This window comes from Arvicola amphibius, chromosome 8 (assembly GCF_903992535.2).
Source record: "Arvicola amphibius chromosome 8, mArvAmp1.2, whole genome shotgun sequence".
NCBI lineage: Eukaryota > Metazoa > Chordata > Mammalia > Rodentia > Cricetidae > Arvicola > Arvicola amphibius.
Window position 1 is genome coordinate 120,096,872 of NC_052054.1, and position 25,769 is coordinate 120,122,640.

General features: G+C 39.3%; 1 protein-coding gene across 2 annotated transcripts in view; it reads left to right on the forward strand.

Annotated features, from left to right (window-relative positions):
- The window catches only part of Abca12 (ATP binding cassette subfamily A member 12), a 166,194-nt gene that overhangs the window by 69,146 nt on the left and 71,279 nt on the right, over positions 1 to 25,769 (forward strand). The window contains exons 6-12 of one of the 2 annotated variants that reach the window (XM_038339851.1): positions 1,404 to 1,589; positions 3,835 to 4,013; positions 9,661 to 9,773; positions 12,986 to 12,991; positions 15,270 to 15,342; positions 19,862 to 19,980; positions 20,946 to 21,052. In XM_038339851.1, the coding sequence (XP_038195779.1) occupies positions 1,404 to 1,589; positions 3,835 to 4,013; positions 9,661 to 9,773; positions 12,986 to 12,991; positions 15,270 to 15,342; positions 19,862 to 19,980; positions 20,946 to 21,052 (783 nt within the window). The remainder of the gene's footprint in view (positions 1 to 1,403; positions 1,590 to 3,834; positions 4,014 to 9,660; positions 9,774 to 12,985; positions 12,992 to 15,269; positions 15,343 to 19,861; positions 19,981 to 20,945; positions 21,053 to 25,769) is intronic. The other variant, XM_038339852.1, reaches the window with a different exon arrangement.

Here is a 25,769-nt window from a genome sequence, read left to right on the forward strand (position 1 = left end):
CCGGAGATCATCTACTTTATGATTGCTCTGATTGAAAGGCGTTAACACAGTTTATAAGAGGTGTGAGCTGGCAGCCTGTAAGCACTCTCTCTTGCTTCCTGGAGAGAGTTTGCTTAAGGGTCAGATAATTTTTTGAATGTGTAGAATAGAAACACTGTTCTCAGAATTGGCGCGTTACTGTGCTGGAACTCCCAAATTCTCTTTCTTATATGGAATGGGATTTTAGAATTTTGTAGAGTAGCACAGAGTCACATATTCTAGAGATAGAAGCCTCAAGTGGATGCTGTGTGGATGAATACATATTTTTGGAGGAGCTGGAACAAGGCAGGGGTCTAAGAATTAGGATGACGTAGCGATGCCTGTGTCAGCATCTCCCAGGTTCCTTTCTTTCTCTTTGCTGCTTTCTGCAACCCTTGCAGGAATGAGTAGAGAAATCACTCCGGAGTGAGTTTATGTGTAACGTTAGATCAGAGCTGTGAATGAATGCTCAGACATCCCAGCATTTGAAGAGCCTCCTAGATAAGTGGATCCTGTCTTGTTCCATTATACTGAGAAGTGCAATTGCCGGAAAGCAGAACATAAATTTTAAGATGTAAACTTGAGGGGAGAATAGAGTTGGCCTTTACCTTATAAGGTTATATGAGTTAGCTACTGGAAGGAACCCCTTGAGTATTACAATTAAATGCAGTTAACATTGTAAATACATAAGCTCTTCTGGTGATCAACATTATGACTGAAGCAGTGTTTCATCTACAATGCAGCTCTACTATGGAATACATTGGCCAGTTACAAGGATTCCATTAAGGAAATTATATTCCATTATTGTTGTAATTATCTTGACTTATCTATTTAAAAAGCATTTTCATATTTTTCCTTTTTCTATCTTTCTGTACACAGACTTAAAGGCAACACAATCCACCAATTCACTTCTGTAAATGAGCACAATTGGAACAAGAGTAGGACCTTTTGTTTTCTGTGGTCTTTCAGAGAGTACGACCAATCTTTACAAGAAACTACACAGAGTTAAAGGCACCTGCGCTTCTACTGCCCAAGGCCCAGGAAAAAATGAATATGGTTTTTATGTAGAAAGATGTTTGTTAGAAACATTTGGTGCTTTTTCGTCCTCTGGACAGAGATAAGCCAGTCCGCTTCTACAAATCAAATGTGAACCATTTACATCAAAACCACGACAAGAATTTACATCTCTTTGTATACTCTCCCTCCACAACTCCACACAGATAAATTTGCTTATTTTAGTTTTTTTAATTATTTTTTTGTAAGGCAGAACTTTAAAAATAGCTGTTGCAAAGATAGGCCAGTTACCTTGAAGATGTCAATCTCTTCCTCTTTACGTTTTTTTTTTTTTTTTAATATTGCTTCTCTATTCTCCCATGTACTTTTAGCTATTGAAGCAAAATTCAACTCCAGAAGAGATACGAAGAGAGCTGTGTGAGACCTACCCAGGATACACGGCAGACTACGCCTTCTCTTGGCTTACTCTAGGGAAAAATGTTTTCAACAAATTTTGCCTTTCAAACATGACACTTTTAGAGTCTTCTCTCCAGGAACTAAAATATCAGGTCTCTCAGGTGAGTGCAGATGATATATATGATATGTGTGTGTGTATATATATACATGCATATATATATATATACATATTTATGTGGGTGTGTGTATACATGTGTATACACACACACACGTATATGTATCCAAAATCTTATGCACAATTAAAAGGGTCATGCTTCCATTTGGGGTTCCCAAACTGACTCACTATGAGTTATTGAGAAACTCTGCAACCCACTTGGACTTGGAAATATTTACTGGAATATTTGTAGACCTTTAGCATAATTTCCTCCCACATAAACACTTACATACAATGTTTAATGTTAAGCCGTAGCTATTTACCATTGAAATGTGCAGGATTGCAATGATGTGATGTGGAACTTAAAATATCACCTGTGTGCATGTACCTCTGATTAACTGCAGCTTGGCTCTAAAATGAGGGGTGTTTTTTGCTGAGAACGGTGATTGTGCAGGACAGAATGTAAGTTTAATAATTCAACTATAAATGTCATACTCTTGTCAGGAGTTGCAGAAATGAATGGGTAATGTCTTTTTATTTTTCTCATGGCATCAAACTTCATTTGCTGATTTTTGATGAAATCATTTATCCCTGTCCCTCAAATTTTACACATTAGAGCCAACGTTATTCTGATAACAGTACCCACTGCCATCTGTGCATGCTTAAGTTTAGTCTCAAGTGATGAAGAAAAAAAAAAACAAGAGGCCAATACCTAAATGTAAACTCACACACAATGAAAATTTTAAAAATTCAGAATTTCTCACTGATTTTATAAATGGGAATAAATAAAGCATGCCTGCTTTAACATTTCCGCTTGATTCTCTAAATTATATTGAAAGTAACTTTTAATTTTTAAAATGTATCTTTTAGTAAAATGGTTTCCAAAAGGGCCAGGTTAAGGACAACATTTTAATGGCTCAAATTAGAAGCTGAAGCTCTCATCTTTCTTGAGTTTTTGCAATGGCTGGACATGCAGCTCAGTGGTAGAATGCTTGCCCTGAATCCCCAGTACTAGGGAAGTCTTCCTCACTTGTATTCTTCCGTTAGCTAGAGTAGCCTGAGTGTCCAAACCTATACCCTTCAAAGTCAATCAGATTAAGACAGATGGAAGATTAACTTGACTGGTATGAATAGGGTTATGGAGAGAATTGCTCTGGGTGAGAACATGATGAAATACTTCTGAAAGAAGTAGCTGGATCATGTGGTTCCAAAGCCATAGCTTTTATGGTTTGTGGCTATCACAGGTGTGGGTCGTCAGGTAGATTCACTCACAGTTAACCATTTGTCACAACCAATGTCCATAGCTTTGGGATGGAATCTGGAAACCCTTTATTCTACCATGTATAAGTTTAATAACAAGCACTTTGGTGAACATAGTTCTACATGTGCCATGAATATATTTCATTTACTTTTCCACATAATTAGTTTTAAGGAATCTCCATCAAAAATAGACATCCTAGTGAAAGATATGGGGGCAATATGCCTGCATCTCCCAGGAAATGTACTAAGGAAAATAAAAATAAAAACTCAGGGTTGTCTGAACACAGAAGGGTAGTGGCACATACAAGCTCACAGTGGTTGTGGCAGCGTGCATGAGACTTGTGCAAGCTCATGCCAGACCAAATCCCAGCATGGAGAGGAGAGGTAGACGTGCTGTCTCACTCTTAGTCAGGGAGGTATTGACAGCTGATGGATGCTGAGAGGAGGAGATTCAGTTGCTTTAAGAGTAGGGCTCCTGGTAAGTTGGACCACATTCCAGTAGAAGATCACACATCTGAGAATATAGAGGTACCACAAATTGGACTTGATGGATAAAAACAAAAAGAGAAGACATAAATTTGGGTGGACAGGGAATGGGTAGTGGATGTGGGAGGTATTGATGGATATTGATCAAAACACATTCTATTAAATTTCCAAAGAACTAATAAAATAACAAAAAAGATATTCAGAAATTAACTTGGTTTTAGAAAGTTAACTTTCATTTCTGAATATTTAATTTAAAATGCTTTATACCAACATAATTTTGTCAATCAAACTTTCAATATGCTAATATATGGAAATCTAGATGGGGAAAAAGCCAATGATGTTGAGAGATGTTGACAGCTTTTCCATGGAAGAGACCTTAGTGAAGATTTGAAAAACAATTGTGAATATAGAAATACAGTTCTGAAAAAACTTTTCAGAGACAGTAAGCCACGCAACTCCAAATGCTGAAGCATCTTTTTCTTTTCTCTGTTGTTTGGTTTCTGAAGATGTCAAGCGACCCTGCCAACCAGAAGAGAGTATTCCAGGGGCTTTCCCAGGTGCTGTCCTTTTTCTCCCTAGTGCAACAGCGAAGAGAAGTGTGGCAACTCCTGTCGAGTTTCCCAGATGTGTTTCAGAATGACACCTCACTGAGTGGTCTATTTGGCGTCCTTCAAAAGGCAAACAGGTAAGTTAATGGAATGTTAAATGGAATGCAATTGTTCACAAAGAAGTCTTTGAAAAAATAGTTCCTGTGAGAAATAGTCAGGTAGGTCCTTTAAACTCTGGGAAAGCAGCCCTTGAGTGTCCTTGTAGATTTGAGCAATGGAGGTGAGTGTGTCAGTTGAGCAAAGAAGAAAGACGCATTGTATTTGCTCGTTGAGGTCAGCAGGCATCCATAAAAAGTAAGAGGAACACTCACCAGAGAAGTACACATTATTTTGTGTCTTGGGGTTTCCAAGAATGAGGCACAGAGCAGAACCCACTTGGATCAGTAACACAAGATCATTTTGGGACAACATGAGCTCTGTGCACATGTCACTAAGTTAACTAAGAATAAATGTCTCCATGGGGTTTGCTTTGTACCATTCAATATAAAACAGCCCTGTTGGTTCAAGTTTGCTCTAGTCTAGGACTGACTTTCATCATAAATGGTCTTTCTAAGTCAACAGATGGTGTCTTAGAGTTATTATTGCTGCGATGAAACACTATGACCAAGAGCAAGTTGGGGAGAAAAGAGTTTATTCAGCTTACACTTCTACATCGTTGTTAATCATCAAGCCAAGTCAGTACAGGAACTGAAGTACGGCAGGAGCTTGGAGGCAGGAGTTGATGCAGAGGCCATGGAAGGATGCTGCTTACTGGCTTGCTCCTCATGGCTTACTCAGACTGCTTTGCTATAGAACCTAGGACCACCAGCCCAGGATGGCACCACCCACAATAGACTGGGTTCTCCCCATTGATTACTAATTAAGAAATGCCTTACAGGCTTGCCCACAGCCAGATCTCATGGACGTGTTTTCTCAGTTGAGGGTCCCTCCTTTCAAACAACTCCAGTTTGTATCAAATTGGAACATAAACAGCATCACATATTCCAATGAAGAACTAATTTTGCTCTTAATTTTTTTAGAAAATGAAGGCCTGTTTATATGATGCCTTTATCTCAATATTTGTAAGAGCTAAAAGTTGAAGGGAAAACAAATATCTATACAAAGAATGAGTGAGCAAAATAGTTTTTTTTTTTTAATTCCAGTTTTAAAAAAAAACGATTTAGAGCCACACAATGTCAAGGAAAAATTAAATACTATACTGTCAAGAGAATCTAGACTTAAAAAATACTGCTTGAGAAGTTGAGGTAGGAGGGTGGTGAGTTCAAGATCAGCCCATGCTACATAGTAAGGACTTGTCTCATATATCAATGATCATTTACACCACTTACCATTTGATAAATATAAGTAGTACTGAACTGAACACTAGAGGACACATTACTGGTTTTAATTCCTTTGGATAAAGACTCAGAAGAGGGATTGCTCCATCATATAGTAGTTTTATGATTAATATTTTGAGAAGCCTCCATAGCATTTTCTATAGCTTGCTGCACCATTTAGTGCTCCCACAAACAATGTGACAGGGCTTCACTTTCTCTTTATGTTCACCAATACTTCTTGCCTTTCATTTATTCAATAAATATTTGAATTCTCTCTTGAGAGAAATATCTTTTTAAATCCCTGGCAATCTTGAAGTTTCAATACTTCACAGTAGGAGTTACTCATATATTTTGGAGAAAAGTCTTTAACCATATATTATGGTTTGTAAATTTTCCTCCCACTCTGTTCGTTGCTTTGATAAGAGAGTGGCATTTGACTTTTATCCAATTAAACAACATTGCTCCCTTAGTGATCTAGTAAATTTCTATCAATTTATATAGTTGCTATTTCTAATATGGTATCATAATTGGTGTGAGTTTTTGAAGACTTGGCTTGTGTTAAGGTGACAGAGTAACTGATAACTCAGCCTTAATTAAAGAATCTAAAACTTGTGCTTAATTTAGTCATTACAAAACTTTTAAATAAATTGGGAACATCCTGAATGGGTAAATTTGTTTTTCAAAATTTCTAAGTTTAATGAAAGCAGTGTAAAGTATCTCAATTAAAAATGCCAATAGTTTGGGGCTGGGATACAGCTTGGAGTTTGAGAGTACAAGCTGCTCTTCCAGAGGTCCTGAGTTTGCTTCCCAGAATTTCATCAGGCAGTTCACAACCACTTACAACTCCTGTTAGAGAGGATCCCACACAATCCTCTGGTCTCTGGGGACACCTTCACTAATGTGCACCTCATACCCTCTCAGATACATACTTAAAAATAAATCTTAAAATGAGAATACCAATACTTTAAGTTTTAGCAGTTCTATGTGGCCAGTAGGTAGCATCAAAGCTAATCGCCCTTTAGTTGTATTAGAAAACTCTTATTTTTTCCCTACACTAAATTATTTTTTTTTTTAAAAAAAATAAGCTTTATTTTCAAGTCTATGGAGATGACTCAGAGGGAAAGAATTCTTGCTACACAAGAATAAAAACCTGAGTTCAAATCCCTAACATAATTGTTTTGATATGGCTGTGCATACCTGCGATCCCATCACTCAGGGAGGAGATATAGGATTCCAAGAGTCGGGCTGGCTCAGTTCAGTTCCCTAAGAGGTCTTGTTTCAGTGAAATATGGTAGAGATGACAGGGAAAACATCCTAATGTCCTCCTCTGGTCTCCATCTCTATGTATGTGCTTGCACACCTGCAGTAAAATTATACACAGGTCCTCTCACTTTGTCTCTTACACACACACCACACCACACCACACACACAATCATTTGTACAGAAGCAATGCCTTGGACTTCACTCTTGACCTGATTTTTCAAAATAAATACTTTTACTTGAAAATGGAAAAAGAATACGATGCAAAGATTTGTGCTAATAGTGAGTCAGCACTGAGATGCATTCTCTGTTGGTTTAAAACACATATGAAGCGTGAAGATGCAGTATAATAAAAGATTTTAAATGTTTTATTTTTATTTTTTATTTTTCATGACAAGGTTTCTCTGTAGCTTTGTGGCCTGTCCTGGAACTAGCTCTTGTAGATCAGGCTGGCCTCAAACTCACAGAGACCTGCATGCCTCTACCTACTGAGTGCTGGAATTAAAGGCATGTGCTACCACTACCTGGCTCATGTTTTATTAATTTTTATATTGAATACTAGTAGATGAAGTTTTATGCTATCAGTTAAATATAAATTTATATTAAATTAAATTTGTTTCTCCTAGCTTTTTGCAATGTGATTATTAGAAAATTTAAAATTAAATATCTCAGATTTTTTATTCGAATACCATTTTAAATAAAATATTTATTATTATTATTAAATTGACAATGTCATTAAAAGCCACATTTTACTCAAATTTTTTATCATCATATTATCATCTCATTACCTCATTTTGCTCTTTGTTGCACAAATTAAAGGGACAAGTGACCCCATAGAAAGTTCATTTCCTTCTTATACCTCTATTTCTTTGAGCTGTAAATTGTATATTAGCAATCTTCAAAATCAGATTAGGTTGTTAAGATTATGACAGTAATTAGCAGAAATGAACAGGCTCAGAAGCATATATGAGAAGTTATATGTGATTCCCAGCTCTTATGAGAGAAAGGTCATGCTGGGATACAAGTCATGAACTTTTAAAACATTTTTTCTTTATGTAGAAAGTGACATGCTTTGAATAATTTTTATTTTATATGATAAATAATGGAGAAAATTTATTGAATAAAATAAATATATATTGATTTGTGGTTCAAAGCATTTCAGAGAGGATGATAGCCAGCATCGCTACTATTTGAATTTGCTAGAAATAAATTTAGTCTGCAGGCTAACAAACTGTTTACTAGTAACATATTAACAATGATGTTGGCTGTCATGATATTGCCAAGTGTCCATTCGTTCAGTTTAAAACAGTAGGTCAGGCTTGTTAGACCAAGTAGCGAGATTGGGTGTAAATTAGCTGAAATCTATAACATAAAGCCCATTTATCTGGTGTCCATGGTTACCAGAGATTAGAGACAACTCAAAGATGAAGACTCAGGAGACGCTTAGCAGACTAGAATTATACTACTGAAGCCTCAATGCAAGCTGCACGGTGCTGGGAATAACCATGAAGCTGTCCAAAGGTTGACTGTGAGACAGAAAAGGGAGAGAGGATAGAGTACAGCCACACTCCAGTGACAGGACATTCTGAGCACACCTCGGATGCTAAGTTGGCAGTTTCTGTCATTCTGTGCATGAATTTTTTTACCTCCCTCCTTCCCATCATGTTGATGTAATTTCTATGCCACAGACCTCTATTTACAGACTTTGACATTAGCCAAGCCAGCTCTGCTTATCACTAGCCAGATAACCTCAGTGAGTTATTGAAGTTTTTAAACTGTATTTATTTGCAATGTAAGGCATATCAAATTAGCTTCAGAGAAGCATTGGTTCTCCAAATTTTAAAAATACATAAACACATAAGTTATGTATATCTGTATTAGGTACGTTATATAAACATGCATACATAAGCATGCTTATATAACGTACCTAATACAGATATACATATATATACATATACATATTCATATGCATGTTTATATAACATGTTTATATATTATGCTAGAAATTACCTAAGAGATACTTACAAGTTAGTTTTTATTCATATCTAGGGGGCTAAGACTAAACGATCTTAGTTTTAAAATGTTAAAGATTCCAACAATATTGTCAAATGCTCTTTACTAACATACTGGATCAGTGCTGCAGAAGGCTTCCAGCCTACCGCTGAGGTTCTTGAAGAGAAACTAGTGGCTGATTTGTGCTGTATCAGCTCTTCAATGGCAAATGCTTGACAGTAGTGTTTTGTTTTGGTTAATATTCAAAGCACTGGGAGCCAACAAGATGGCTCATGGGTAAAGGCACTTGCCGTTCAAGTTAAAATACTGGCTCAGCTGACTGTTGGAATAAAAATCACAATATTTGTGAGATTCAGACATCCCCACTCAAGAGCCCCATCTCTTTTTGGAATGCACTGATGACCATAGAGGGACAAAAGTACATTTCTTGAATAATTAGTTGTTCCTTTGAAACCAGGAACAAACTCAAGCAAAAGTGAATTGCTGATTGTCTGTGCCCAGTGTGAACTGCCCATCTTATTAGTTACATAACTCATAGAGAGCCAGTGCTGGGTGTTTTGAGATTAATTTTGAGCTACGTTTGGAGTAGTGCCTGTGGGCCATTTAGGGGACAGTCTTAGTTAGCACAAGTTCTGCTTTTTAAAAGCCATTATCATTTCTTTAGCAGAATATTCATATATATATATATATATATATGAATGACCTGATTATATAATAATTACTTCTCAAACTAGATCTAGTCTTGACTTCTAACAGAAACAGCTTCTAGTATTTCATTCTCCCTTTAATTAAAAGATTTCATTTCAGTGTGGGTTGCTTTTTCCTAAAGCGCTTGTTTATGATTCTTGACAGGAAAATCAAACAACTGACAAGACCTTTGCTCCATTACTTCAAGGTCCTTGAGTACAAGTCTTTACAGTTCTGGAAACATCAAGTTCTCTGTTCTGGTTCAAGAACAATGTTGGGGGATTTTGTGCATGAATAGACAATGAAGTAATTAAATTACAAAAGCGGCATCTTGTCTTTTATAGGAATCATTTTCTATACTGTAGCCATTTTCTCCTTGAATAGCCTTTTGTTTCTGTCTGTAAGCCCTGCCACACAATCTGCTTTCATTTGCTTCTCTACTCATTAGGGTGCTGCTGGTAGTGCAGAAGGCTTACCCACGTGTTCAAACTGATGAAGGATTCAGCACCCTCCACAAGTCTGTTAAACATCTGCTGAACACCCTGGACTCCCCAGCACAAGGTATTGTATCCTCATTTTCCTGGATTAAATGCAGCATCACAAAGCCCATCAGAAAAATGAGGCAGAATATAACTGATGTTTTATTCCTAGATGAGCATTTATGCCACCTATAAGTCCTTGCCTAGAGTTGAAATGTGAAAGGAAGCCATGGTCCAAAAAAGAATAAGTTTCCAGAAGTTTTCTTTATGTAAGAGCAAGTTCTCTTACCTTGTAAACTTATTTTTATGCTTTCGAAAGAAAATTAATATCAAATAGCATCAACAAATAGATTTCAATCATTGGTCTTTGGAACAAAAGGCTAAACTAAATTAGAAGTTTTGTGTCCTTTTTTTGAGACAGAGTATCACCATGTCACTCTGACTGTCCTGGAAATCACTAGGTAGACTACTAAGTTGGCCTTGAATTCACAGAGATCTTCCTCCCCTGTCTTCCAAGTGCTAGGATTAAGGGTATTGGCCACCACACCTGGCATGTGACCTCATTTCTTAACTTGAATTTTAAAAAAATCAAGAAGAATCTTTCAATGGTAAAAATATCATCCAACCTCTTGAGAATACATAGTAGGTATCAGAGCATAAATAATTTATCAAGAAAAGTCAATCACTCCAGTATGACAAATGTAGCATGTTGCAACATAGTCAGAAAATGTCACCTTTGAATATATAGAATGTCATTACCTAGGAATCACATGGAGACAGTTGGGTGGACACACACAGGCACACACAAAGGTTTAGAGCTGCGAGGAGCAAATCCCACTGTGCAAGCAAACACAGGTTAACATTTACCTCTTCTGAGTGAATTCAGAAGTAGGCTTTCTTGTCTGCATTTGGCAGTTTTTAAACAAGTAGGCTTCTGCTTTTGGATTCTAAAGTAAGCATCCTGCCAGCCTCAGATGAAAAGCCGACTGCTCCTCGCATTGTCTCAGGTGCCTCATGAAAGTCAGGCTTTAGAGGCCCATGAAGAATTCTCAGCGCAGACTCCCAGTTTAGCTACCAGTTTCTATTGGGAAAGAGACATCTTCTATCTACAGCTTCAGAGCTAACGGCTTGCTTGGAGGGTTGAAGCACGATTGTTTCTAATGTTAATGTTTTTATGAACACCGGAAGAGGTTTGCTCTCTTCAAAATCTGGGCTGGAGAACTAGGCAGTGTGCTGATTATTTTCTCTTTTGTTTTTAATACTTGGATTTTAAAGACTTGAGAATGTCACATTTCTCTCGCTATTCTCTTTTATTCTCATTTAGACTTACAACTTACGATTACTACTACTGTTTCTAATAACATAATTAATAATAATATAAATCAGAGTGATCAAGTTAAGATTTCTTCCCCCCAAAGACAAAAGCTTATTCATGTTTTAGAAGCCAGAAGTAAACAATACTTATAACTAATGTGACAGCAAAAACCCTTTCTGGTCGAATGATGTAATTTGGTTTTCTATATTTCTATATTTAGCAATGTCCAAGATTTATATCTATGACTATGCCAATGACCTTAGAAAGTACTAAAGCATGCTATTAGACGGTCAGGGTGACAAAAAATGTGACCAGAAAAGGCATTTTTACCTCCAAAATTGGATGTGCTTAACTCATGTTTGTTATTAAATCTATGCATTTGTGAGGCCTTCAGTCTGGATAGCAGTGCAATGCATTCAAGTCTATTTCCCTAGTCATTAATTCCAGGTCCCTACCTGCTTGAACAGAAATGTCATGGCCTTTGAAAGTTTTCTACAGGTATTTCTAGAGATTCTTCAGGAAACTCAAATTCAAACCAACGAGGCTAATTTGTCTACACGAGAGTCTCTGACCATAGTTCAGACACTTGCTACCTCAGTCAGGTCTCCTCATGTTTGGTCTTTATGGTTTCTAGCTGTATGTTTGAAGGGCATGTGCTTGTTGCCTGGGCTTTGCTTAAGGCAGAGAGTGACTCATGGTTGGCTCCTGCGGCTCTCACAGGCAGCACTCTTTCAAATGAAGAAGATGCGTGTACTGTCCGTGTCAACACTAAGTGATTTTATTATCAAAACCATTCTGAAATATTACCCCATTTCACAGCAAAAGAACTGGCTTTGTATGTGCCAGGAAGAGCATAGTCTGAGAGCAGACCCTGGACCTATGTATTCCCAAAGCCAGGTCCCTTATGTTTTTAATATACATATGACCGGACTCATGCTTCCGTTCTGATACATAGACACTCTCATGGGGCCACACCAGTAAGGACTGCTCTTATCTCCTGCCACTGATGGGGTGTAACATGCCATGACACATTTCTTCCCACACGACATACTTCACAGCCATCGCCTTGTGTCCTGCACATCCTGATACCTCACTTCCCGCTCCCTATGGCTTGTCTCTCATCCAGCCTGAATTGGAAGGACACTTAGGGCATTTTTAGAAGCCTTCACATCAGCCGTGGAGACACAGGGTTGCTCTTGCCTCCTCTCTTTATTTTAAGGGGTCTAATTCTGTACTCTGTCCAATCCACAGTCCTTAGATCCTGGAAACTGAGCTCTCGCAGTCCCTTTTATGAAGAGTGAATTTTAGGAGCAGAGGTCACTTGTGTGAACCACGGGCATGTGCTCTTCTGCAAAGTCATAAATCCAGGGAAACAATATTTTACTATAGAAAACAGGGTGGGAAAGATTGCTTTGGGGGAAGCCCTTGCCTCAAAAGCCTGATGACATCCCCATGTGTGTTATGGCACATACATACCCACATGCACACACATACTGTAACATGTGCAATAATAAATAAATAAAAAGTTGGCTATGAAAGCAAAGTAATCCTTTCTGGCTTCTAGTCAGTACAGCACAGATGTCTTTACATAGCCATGTTTACTCTTACATTATTCTTAATACCCAGGATATAGAAACAGGCTTTATGTCCATCAACACAAGAATGCATAAAGAAAGTAAGGCACGTATATCAAGGGAGCATTATGTTAAGTTAAATAAGCAAGGTTCAGAAAGACAAATCCCTCATTTACCATTATATATGGAGCCTGTATTTAAGTGTAGGTAGATAAATATGAGACAGACAGACAGACAGACAGACAGATAATTAGACAGATGGAAAGATAGAAAGCAAATTAGAAAGGAGGTTATGGAAAAGAGAAAGAATCTGAAGGGGCGGGGAAAACAAGAGAGCAGTGGGATGTGTGTCATGGAAGCAGAAGGTGCTATTGGAAAGCTGGAGGTGTTCAGCAAGCCAGAGAGGGGAGAGTGAAGCAAAGCAGTGGAGAGTAAATAGGTACAAAGTATAATGATATATGTATGTACACACATATCTACACTACTGCTATGCATGTGTACACACGCACACACACACACACACACACACACACACACACACACACACACACACACACAACCCTGAAAATGTCCCAGAGCAGGGCATCAGATGGCTCAATGGGTGCCTGCTGACAAAATGACCTAGGTTCAATCTGGGACACCAGGAGAAATCTGACTCTCAAAGCTGACTTCTGATCTCAACCTTCATACCTCAGTACACATGAGAAGTATAAACAAACAAACAAACAAACAAATAAGTAAATGGAAAAGTAGAAAATGTCACAGTGAAACCCATTTCTTTTTATGCCACCCCCTAAATTAATAATAATTAAAAAATACTCTTACTGATACAGAGCGGTTATCTCGCTGTCTGTGGACACCATTTTATCCATGCCTAATTCTGTAAAAGCCTTATAAGTTAAATCTTGCTTTTTAATGGTTTTAACACTTCCCCATCATTTTGGTCTGTTTGTATACTGGTGAGAGTATTTTTTTCAAAGTACTTTGTAGTCCTTAGTAAATAGAGGGAAAAGTTTCTGTTTACATTTGAGGTTACGTCTCACTGATACCATGAAGCTAATTTATCAGTTATTCACTTTAATAACTCAATGAGAAAGAGAAACTCCATAACCAGAGAATACACAAATGCTAACAACACTCCTGAGAGCCTCACACAAGCTCAAAGTATATAGGTATCAGTAAGTAATAGCATTACCATTACTGATTGAGTTATTTATTCTGAGTGTCTTTGTTGCTGGTCTTTTAACTCGATGATACATGTTCTATACGTAGGACAATAATATCCAATTGCCCTTTGATAAATCTCAGAAAAATTCACTCCACTGAACAGGAAAACTGAAAAGGCCACTCTGACAGTTGCTAGAGGCCAAGCCAACTTAGACATGAATGAATGATACAGAAGTTGAATGGAGGTGGGGTTAAATTCTGGATTATTCTTGTATATACACATTTATTTCACTAAAACAGAAAACATCAAAAGCTTATGGTGTCTGCAGAGCTTTGCACAGGGACATTATCACATGACTTTAGGGCACATGGTCTGGAAACAGTGGGAGAGCCAGTAGATCAGCTGACCTAAGGTCCTGCTGAAGACAGTGAGGACCCGGTAAGAATCACGGCATCCAGGCGTGCTGGCCCGTTGTGAGGACCCCGTAAGAACCACAGCATCCAGGCGTGCTGGCCCGTTGTGAGGACCCCGTAAGAACCACGGCATCCAGGTGTGCTGGCTGCTTGTGAGCAGTGTCTAGAGCTGCTGCTGATGCCCTTCCTAAGCGAGGTGGATTAAAGTCCTGGTCTTAGTGTTTTCATTTTTACCATGCCTGCTTAAAGAATTTTGCATTTCACCAGGCGGTGGTGGCACACCTTTAATCCCAGCACTCGGGAGGCAGAGGCAGGCGGATTTCTGGGTTGGTGGCCAGCCTGGTCTACAGAGCTAGTTCCGGGACAGGCACCAAAGCTACAGAGAAACCCTGTCTCAATTTAAAAAAAAAAAAAAAAAGAATTTTGCATTTCCAGGTTTTTCACGTTGTTTCTAACCTGCTTCCTCTTTACAGTTCCACTTCCATAACAAGCAGAGTCCTTTTTAACCTCGTGGTGGGGGGACAATTCTTTTCACATATGGTTCCTTTAGGTCCAGTTTTAGTTTCCCCCCATGCTCTGCACCTTCTTGTTTGAGATCACGACACAATCCTACTTACACTGGCCAATGCTCGTTCATAGTTGGGTCCAGTGATCACTGCCTGCTTTTGGAAAGGAAGTACAGATTAGTGATGGCAACTGTTTCCTGGATCTACATCTGAAGCTCCTAAATTGGGGACAGGGAAGAAAAAAAAAAACAATCCAGTGATACATTCGACTAAAAGCAGTTTCATTTGATTAACAAATGTTTGGTTCACAATCTTAATTATGGTATCTGAATATTACCTATGAAAAGAGGTCTCAGGACAAAAAAATGGTGGTCTGATGTGTGAATGAAAGAAGTAGTTAGAAATCTCATAGGCTGGGCTTATTTTAATCAAAAAGCATCATTTCCTATGAACACCTTAAATTTTGCCAACAAAAAGAACATGAATATAGTTTGTAAATTTTTTTTATTTCCCATTATTAATTTGACTTGGGATAATTTAGGGGGTGAAGAGTTGTGTGTTTGAACAAAAGCATTCTGTTTATCTATGCATTGTTGCTGTAGGTGACAATTCAACGCATGTGTGGAGTGATGAAGGCGATGGACAGACGCTGTCTCCGAGCAGTCTGGCTGCGCAGTAAGTTGTTCTATCCATGGCTTACCTGGCTGAGGAAAGAAAACACTTTGTTTACCCCATTGTCTTATCAGCATGGAAAGCCATGCGGCACTAGAACCAAAGGAAATTATCAGGCTACAGTGAGGCTGGAACTAATTTGGGCGTGTTATTCAGTAGACTTTGGATGACACAGCACGGAGAACTCTTCTTGTTCTAAGGCTATAGACTGATGTAACATGCCGTGTCTGGAAGGCTCACTCAGTGCCTGTGAGTAGAGTCTCGTAGGAACTTGTTTCCAGGTTCATAAGGACTTTCCCTATGAAAAATATATAAGCATCTGTCTTAGCCTGTTCAGCTCCTGCAGCAGAATGCCGTAGTCAGGGCAGATTGCAAATGATGGAGGCTCGGTTTTCAGTTTTTGGGGTGAGCCAAGCATCATGGTGGGAACACATTTGATGTCTGAGGAGAGCCTGCTTCCCGGGTCATGAAGATCACCTTTCCAAGGCTGTTTTTATAGGTCACCAATTTTGTACACAAGAGCTTTGCTCTCAAAGACCACACCTTCTGAAGTCATCATCACCTTGGCAATTAGAATGTCAACATACAGAATTCGACACACTCAGACCAAAGCAAAAGCCAGGTTTTCACAGTGCAAGTTCTTTGGAGTTTTAAAGAGTCAAGATACTTTAAAGCCTAATCAAGATAACGCAAAATTTTTCTACTTTAGCTAATATTCACATAAGAAAGAAATTACAAATCATTTCATTTTGAGCTTCCCCAGGAAATGACAGCTGTCGCCGTGGTGTTTAAAGATCACAAACGTGAGCAGGTTTTGAAAGAACTCATAATTAGGGCAGGGAAAGCAAGCAGTTCCCTGTAGGCTTAGGTAAATTTAGAGACTACTTGGTCTCATAGGTAAAGGTTGCTCTAGCTTCCTAAGTCATGCCATTGCAGTTCTCAGAATCTAGTCACCCGAAACACATCTCTGTACTAGTGGAAATTTGCACAAGTGAAGCCTTTAAAGAGTAAAAAGGCAAGGAGAGGTTGCTCAACGGTCCACAGTTAGAGAAGTTCCACACTGTGTCATAGAAACTGGAGAGAGTGACGAGGTACAGCAGTGACGTGGCTGCACGTCTCAAAGAGCAAGCGGAGGGGCTGAAAAGATGGCTCAGCGGTGAAGAACACTGGCTGCTTATTCAGAGGACCCAAGTTCCATTCCCAGCGCCCATAGGGCAGCTGACAGCCACCTGTTCCACCAATCCCAGGGAATCCAGTGTTCTGGCTGCCACCAGAATTACATACATGTGGTGTAAAGGCCTATTGCAAGCAAAACACCTATACACATAAAACAAAATTTAAAAAAAATGACATAGGTCTCATTGTGTAGCCTTGGCTGGCCTGTAGCTCCCTGTTTAGACCAGGCTGGCCTTGAACTCATGGAGATTTGCCTTATTCTATCTCCAGAGTGCTGGGATTAAATGTTTACACTATCACACCCAGCATAAATAAAAATTTTTAAAAGCTAGGAAAAAAGGAATTTTGATGCTTTTGCCATCAAGCAATAATAAATGATGAGAAGACAGACATGCTTAAACTCTTTTACTCATTATGTAATGGGTACATATTGAAACACTGCATTGTATCTCATAAACACGAATACTTTCTCATTTTACAGCACACAGCTGAATTAGCAACAAAAGTACTTAACCATTTTTTCTAAGATAGAATTTACTTGAAAGGTCTCTAATCAAAAGTAAATTCTGGGTAAAACCCAGGTCCTGTTTCTTCTGCCCTCACTTCCCTCGTCCGTGCCGGCTGACACCGGTGCTCCTCTTACACAGTTCCCAGGGAAGTCTTGGTGTACTCAGCTGTCTTGTTGCAGGTGTCTACGTCTTTTGATATACTTCCTAGATAGCCATCATACAAAATTCTCTTCTTTTACAAAAGCCCTTTAAATTGATACTGTAGATGCTTATTGCTGATGCTAGGTATCCCAACAGAGCCCACAGACACGGACAATAAATACTCTACACTTCCGTCTTGCAGATTCATCAGCAGTTGCTGTCAGTTCGTTAGAAGGAATTCAATACCTGCACGATGGTTCCTGTCATGACTGATGAAATCAAAGGAGTGTCTTTGACCTTTCCATTTCCATTTTACAATAATTGCACCGCGGCACCGGTGGCACAGAGAGGCTTTGCTTTAGTTTTCTCTAACAACAGCTACCCCATATTACTCTTATATTTCTCTATTATTATTCCTGTTCTAATCTCTTTTTAAATTTATGTGTTGTGCATACACCTGTGCATGTGTGCACACGCACATGTGTGTATTCATAATATACCTTTTATTGTAAACACCTTAGTGAAAAGAAAGAATTTTGTATAAAGGATCTTAAATTCGTGGCTTAAAGGACAAGCGGGGTGTTTAAGACAAAATGGTGGCATGTGCATGTGGCATAAATTTTGAATATATCAAATTAATTGAATAAGTTGTCACCAATTCTCTGCAGACATAAGGGAGGAGCTTACATGATACTTCTGGTTCACTTCAAACTCAGCTGTTATTTTTTCTGAGCTTGAAGATACATGGTGAGTCTCTTGTTCTTCACCTGGAAGGTTAGGTCACATTTTGCTACTGAACAGTGCTGCCTGGGGAAGCTGGCTCTACAGTATTGTACCTCCAGCAACGGGAAACACAGGGAAGGAAGGTGCAGAATGGGTAGAACCATGAGAACCTTCTTGCTGGAACCAGTGCACACGGAGTCCTGCAGAGATGCCTCATTGGCAATCAGGTGTAATGGCTAGAATCTCCGCAGCTCCCTTCATCTCCTTTACAGACGAATGTATCTACTCGGTGATGCACAAAACTGTAAATGTTTGCTATTCTGTGATGTGGATGCTATCAGGATAAACAAAGGGTGGAGTATCAAATTAGATGGATCATTCCTTCAAGATGTGCACAAGAGACACATTGATCTTGGAATCTGTACTTGCTACTACAAAGGAGTAAAATAAATGGATTATTCACCACCACTGCCACCACTGCCACCACTGCCACCACCAAATGACAGATACCCTATATTTACAGATACTTCCATAATTTTGTTTGTCTCTTGTTTGGCATTTTGTGTCTATAAATCCTGTCTTTTAATTTGTCCTTAGCATCTTCTAACACAGTTTACCATTTCCACTAATGCTGCCATATATTCCAAAACGATGTTTCCGAGTCCTTTCCTTTATCCACCCAGCCTCTCTCTTTCTTTCCTTCCTTCTGATTCTTATTTCTTATTTCTTTTCTGTAGAGCCAGCTTGCCCAGGCAGCACTGTTCAGATTCACTAATCTTAGAATCCTGACTGCTCATACCATGGGTTGAGTGACAGAACATGAAACTTATCTGCATGCAGGGATAGCTTGGCATTCTATGGCTAACCTCTACAGTGAAGTTGGTATTGTTAGCCATTCTATTCCTGTAGGGTTATTATTAGGTATAAGGTGATTTACTTTGGAAATCTGCCTAATAGATGTTTCCTTTTATTTAAGCCATCTTTTATTTGTAAATTGATAAATGGCATCGATTACCTACAAGGAGGCTTGAATAAATGATGAAGCAAACTGTCTAAAGCTTAAAGATCTAAGGCACACAAACACGGCATTTTCCACAGTCTGTAGTCAAGGAGATGCCTAAGCAAGAGTCCTTAGAACAACAGCTTTAAGACAAAACCTTGTGAACCAGTGCGAAGACTCAGCGGGTAAAGAGACCTATTACACAACCCGATGACCTGAATCCCAGCCCTGGGACCTAGATGGTGGACAGAGAGAACCAACTCCAATCAATATTCCCCCATGTTTTGTGGACTATACACCTGTTACTCCCACACAATAAATAAATGTAATTTTTTAAAAAGCCTGGGCAAGTATCTCATTGGTAGAGCTCTGTCTGGCATGCAGGAGGACTGGGGTTCAATCTCTATCTCCAGACCCCCCCAAAAAAACCTAAAAAAGAAAACTGTGTAAGACATAAATTATGAATAAATGAGAGTCAACCATATGACCAATTAAGTGTGTTCTTGCTGGCGAGTTGGAGATTTCCTAGCATTGGGTTATTTCTTTTTAGTGTTCCTTCTGGATCCAGAGTTGTTATCCCACGTTTAAACATCCAGAGGGTTCTTTAATTAGTTCACTTTCTTACCTCACTAGTGGTGTTAGGAGAAGTCTCATCCACTAGCGTCTTGATAAAATGTAAGTTAGCATGTGGCAGAACTTGTTATTAGTTGCTTTGCCTATTGTTCAGTGTAATTCGAAGCACAGGTCTTTGAAACAGGTACTCACATCTAACCTTTCTTCGTTACTTAAAATGTAACAGTAATGGAAGAAGCCACCGAATAGAGGTGGCGCCTGATGGCTGATGCACGCGCGTGCGCACACACACCCAAGCATGCACTCAGAGGTGTCATGCCTTTATACAGCAGGATCCTCAAGCAAGCAAATCCCAGTTTAAATGACTTTGCTTAGTCCTATATTCTCTTCTAATTTACAGGCTCCTGATACTGGAAAATTTTGAGGACGCCATCCTAAACGTATCATCAAGTAGTCCATATTCTCCCTACTTGGCTTGCATACGAAATATGACTGATGACTTGGCCAGGGGGTCACCAGGTGATACTCTCAACCTTTCCTGCTTCTGTTCTAAAGAGTTAAGACACGAGCTGATTGAAGGAAGAGTTCTTCAAACATCTTTTCATATTTATACTCCTGTTTTAGTTGTATATTAATATTAAGATAGAATTCCTAATATCATTATGCTACCCTTTTCTGCTACTTGAACCCCGTGGTCACCTGAACAACTTTTGGTAGAATGGTCTCAGACTAGACAATGTGATGACGGTAACTGGGATGAACTTCCCAAGATCCCAGTCTTTGAGAGCTCATTCAACCCTTGGCGACACTTCCTGTGTACTTTGTGCTCCGAAGCTGCTGAAAGACTGAGACTGATACTCAAGAGTTCCAAAGTTCTCACATATTACATGAACAAAGGCTTCCATGTGGAGGATTAGTCCCTGCCTTCACACGTTTAATTTTCAATTTTTTAAACGTTATGTAAGCAACCATAAAGACTACAGTCAAATAAAATGTTTCCCACTATTCTCACATACATTATTTTTCATACACCCAAATAGTTTATGAAACACTGTACCAAGTAAACATTACAATAAACATCTAGGCCTGGAGTTTGTTTCCCAGACATTAATCAATTATGGGTGAAAATAGACACATGGGTGCAGTGATTATACAGTTCCCCTTCCACATATTCCAATGATGTGAGCCAGAGATAAAAATATTATTTAATTCACAAAAAGCTAAAGCTGTGCAGTTGCTTTCCTAGAAACATTTTTTATCTCTAAGCAGCGTATCTCTGAATATTTTAGAAATAATGAACTCAATAGTCCACACGGTTCAAGGAAAGGCTAATTTTCACTCATTTTACGTTTGTATTCAGCTACAATATTACCCTAAAAAAAATCCTTACTGATAAGTCGAGAAAAGTCTCTTGCAGATGTGTTCCCCAAGTCACCCTGTGACCCTGTGATTCTCACAAACGGCTCTTCCTCCCGCCCCCGCAGAGAATCTAAGACTTCTGCAGTCCACCATTCGCTTCAGGAAACCTTCTCTTCAAAATGGCTCCTATGAGGATGACTTTCCTCCACTTCCCGAGGTCCTGAAATCCAAGGTAAGCATGGAAGAAAATAGTAAATAAATGAATTGCAACACTCTCCGTGACGCATTAGGAAGATTAAGTTAAGATATCTGATCATTGCACACGAACTTGCTTCCCTGCAACCCCGTCCTGGTCGCACAGTGACAAAGGGGCTTGGCTTTATGTAATGGTTCTCAGTATTCAACATAAGGTGATCCATAAGAGCCCAGTCGCGGTGCTAATGCTCACCCATGACCATGTCATAATATGGTTATCTTATTGAGCTTTAAGATACTTGTTGTATCTTTTTATTTTGTTCCATTGTTAGCTTTTAAATCTACAAAAGTAGATTTAAAATATCCCGACCTGCTGGTGCACAAAAGTGTCAAAAGTTAACTTATCTGGTTTTTTTTTTGTCATCAGATTAGAAACTAATAAGTCATATTAAAATGCATGTCCCCGAAGAAGGGAAAGGGACCAAAAACAAATATTTTAAGCTTGATCCAGGTTGTGCTCCTTCATCTGTTCAAACAGTGTGCAGATTATCACAAACTTCATTTCTAAAGCAACTCTAGTAAGTTTTGAAAACAGTTTTCATAGTAAGAACTGCAGTTTAATTGGATTTATGTAGCCTGGGATAAAGTTAAATTAGAAGTGGTTTATTTAGGGCAAGCAAGTGATTTGCTGTGCGGTAAACAAGCTGTAATTAAGCAGGCATGCAAAACATTATGTCCATGTATATTACAGATAAACATGCTCATTAGACTTAGACTACCTACCTTTTAGCCCCAGTATTCTACATGAATAAAATTTTCTAATGTACTTAATTTAGCATTATCTTAATTTATGCAAATGAGAAAAAAGTCACGCATTCACCCAGAAAGCTCTTGCTCATTTTTCAAGAATCAGTGTAAATGTCACTTCTGCGACTTTAGATGATCACCTCTCCCTTATTTTCCAGATATCTGTGCTGCCTTCATTCATTTTAGATTTATATTGAACTATGATATCACTCTCAGTGATAAATCTGGGTAAAAGTCCCTTTCAGATGTGCTCAACAAATAACCTTGTGACTCGTACAAAGTGGGTTCTTCCTCCCTCTTCTGCAGCCCATGTAAGACTTCTGCCATCCACAATCCACTTCAGGAATCTCTTCTTTTCCTTTGAAATGGCTCCCTGAGAACAACTTCATCTTTTATTTATAAGACATAATCTCTTTCCCCGGAATTCGTATAATCCAGCCAGAAGAGAGGTAGGAAGGCAGAGTCACAGTTGCAACATAGTGAAATAAGTGATGTGGTATGCAGACGGACGGGGTTCTGTGTACAGATGGCTATCATCTAGCTCAGATTGCGGGCTACAGAGGTGGAAGGAAGAAACTTGGCCAAGAATATAATACTTACTCTGAGCTTGAAGGCTGTGTGGGAGAAGGTAACATTCAAACATTGCAGACACAGAAACTTGGGTTTGTCGGAAGCCAGAGGCATGAGCCTCAAAGACAGGCGGAGGTTACTTGGAGTCACAAGAAGGTGAAGGTAACTATGGAGGGAGGCCATGCCCAGGTCCTGAAGACTGTTGTGTTAGTAAAGGAGTTTGAGTTTGGTCTTGAAAGCATCAAATATAAAGAGGGCAAATTTTGCATTTTAGAAAGAGACTAGATTGGAAGAAAGTTAAGTGGGCCGTGTCTGAAATAATCTAAACAAACAACCACCCCCCCCCCGCCAAAAAAACAGCACCACCTGTGTGTGGCATCAGTAGCGAGAACAGATGGGAAGCAGTTTCCAGGCTTAGTTCAGGAGGTCAAGGTAAGGCAGGACACAGGGAAGCAGGAGCCCTGGGGCTGGGACTTCTGCCTTTGGAACTTGCTACATAGAATTATAGCTCACTTTATGTGCAGGGTATCACTTTACTAGAGTAGAAATTCTGTCAAAATCAGGCCTTCTTCATCTCATCTCTAAAACTAAGGGTTTGACTCATGAGTGTACAAACGGGGTTCTTAAGCTAGAATACCAACAACCCTGCTGTGTTCTCTGAGCTGCCTCTCAGCACATGTCCATGAAAGAATTAGCCTGGGCTCCTATAGGTTTATAAGTAGGGAGGCTATTACTGCCTGCTGTCCCCAATGTGGCATGCCTTTGCAGTCCATGGGTCTCGAACTTTATTTACAACATTCCTTCCATCAGGGCGAACCATCCAAAACACCAACTGTCTGCCCATTAATGACATGTCCTGTTGCCCAGCATTCTGCTCTCGCCTACACATTCTGTCCTACCTCCCATTTCTCAGGCCCCTTTGGCAGAAAGGGGAACTACCTGCGCACAAGATGAGGCTCTTGTAGTGGGAGGAATGCAGATAACACTTTTAAATGTTGAAATAGATTTCCTCTCCACCTCTATTTATCATCCAGGGGCTCAGGAGTGTTGTTGATTTATCGCTATGTCCTTGGTATTATAGAGTCTTCATGATCATGTTAATTAAAATTCTCATTCAGTTGCTTTGGGAGCTACTGGGTAATGGGAAACCCATCGTAGCTGAAAGTGGAGTTAGTTGTGGATCATTGTCCAGCTATAGGCCTGAACCTCTGTCTTAGATGAAGGAAACAGAAGCTCTACCTGCAGCTTTGTAATCTGAGTTTACTGCACACTCTGCTTGAGACAACACCTCACTGTGTAGCACTGGATGGCCTGAACTTTCTCTGTAGCACCCACTGGACTCAAAACCCCTCTGCCTCTGCTTCTTGAGTGCTAGGATTATAAGCATGCGCCACCACATCTAGTTTTACAAATACTGGGTGTATGTATGTGCGTGTGTGTATGAATTGCAAACATGGGAATTTGCGTCCTTACTTGCCCATGTGCACACACGCAGAAGCCAAAACAGAACTTCTGGTGTCTTCCTCTACTGCCCTTCACCTCGGTGCTTTTCCTCAGGGTCTCTCTTGGGATTTCCTCTCTGGGATGTGTGCGTGTATAACAGTGAGTGTGGTGGATTCAGGCTCAGCTCCTAAAGCTTACAGAGCATGCAGTCTTATACACTGAGCCATTCTACAGCGCCACTGACACATCCTTTAAAAGAAGATTGTTATTACTGTTTTTTTTAATTGTTTATGCTCTGTTGTAGAATATTATTTTAAGATGTGTTAAATTGTTTATGTTGTGGAACATTTATTTAATGATGTAAAGATATGTTACATTCTTATATATTGCATTTGTTTAACTCTGTGAGGCTGTCTTACTGTGCCTGTCTAAAACACCTAATTTGTCTAATAAAGAACTGAATAGCCAATCGCAAGACAGGAGAAAGGATAGGTAGGGCTGGCAGACAGAGAGAATAAATAGGAGAAGAAAACTGAAAGGAGAGATGGAGGAGTGAGAAAAGAAAGGGCCAGCCACCTAGCTACACAGTAAGCTATGGAGTAAGAAGGAAAGAAAAGGTATACAGAACTAGAGAAAAATAAATGTTCAGAGATGGGTTAATTTAAAAAAAGCTGTCTAGAAACAAGTCAAGCTAAGGCTTCATGTGTTTATTTGGTAGTTGGGTGGTGGCCCCCAAAGAGTAAGAGAGTGAAAAGGAGCTACAATGATCCGCAGAGTTTCTGCAAGTGCAATGTCTGTGTTGTTCTTAGAATAAAGCAGTGGGCTAGGGCACCTGTGAAAACCTTGAGGCTCCTCCTTGGTGACTGGATGCTTCTCAGTGCCCCTGTGTTAGCCACCCTGATCTACATTCTTGTTTCAAAGAACCAGGCCAACTTCAGCAATGTAGCTAAATGTCAGATTTCTCTTTCTACAACCTGTATCTCATCCACCATGACTATACTCTATAGACGTTTATTGGTTTCCCACACATGGATACTGACCTCGCAGCTACAAAACTGTTTTCAGCTTCTACACAGTAGAAGTTGCTGAAGCTTGTTGCCTCTCAAAACTCAGTTAAGAATGCATTAACCAAACATTATTTAACCTTTTACTTAAGAAAGCCTCAAAAAGGAGGCCAAAGAGGTGGCTCTTAATACAAGTTCAATCCCCAGAAAGCTCATAACCCTCTATACTCCAGTTCTAGGGTGTTTGGCACCCTCTCTGGCCTTTGCGGGCCCCAGGCATACATACAGTGCACAGACATGCATATAAGTAAAACACCAATACACATAAATATTTTAAATTAGCAAATAATAAACTTTAGATTTTTATAAAGCATCAAAGGGCAGGCGGTAGTAATAGTTCGCAGACACATGGATCCATCCATTAGAGGTTTAAACATATCTAGTAATTGGGGAATTAAAGTTAAGAACAGCATGTAAGCATGTAGTTGCAGTGTGCAGAACAATTGGGTCTATTCCAGAATGGGAAATTTCTCATAGCAATAAGACCAGTCAGTGGAATTTGCATACATTATGAAGTCACATCAGAATTTTCAAAGTCACAAGTCAATTATCCTATTCAATAACTATGAAAAATGAGTCGGTTCTTTGGGATGGCCAAATGATTGGCTTCTGTGGCCTTCCTGTGCTTACTGCCAACCTCTTGCTAAACACATGCCAGCCTTTCTTACTTTTGATGTATGAGGCAAAAGGCTAGCAAACCTACGCTCCTGTGGGGGAAGAGTTCATTTCTGTTAAAAATGTGACTTCTGACTGGAGACTCAGCTACAGTAAATGACACTAACTCTTTTTGCTTCTTAAAACGAATAGCTCTGGGCTAGCTTCAGTGCACAGCTGAACTGGAGTTCCCATAGGCGAATTAGTTTCCCCCTC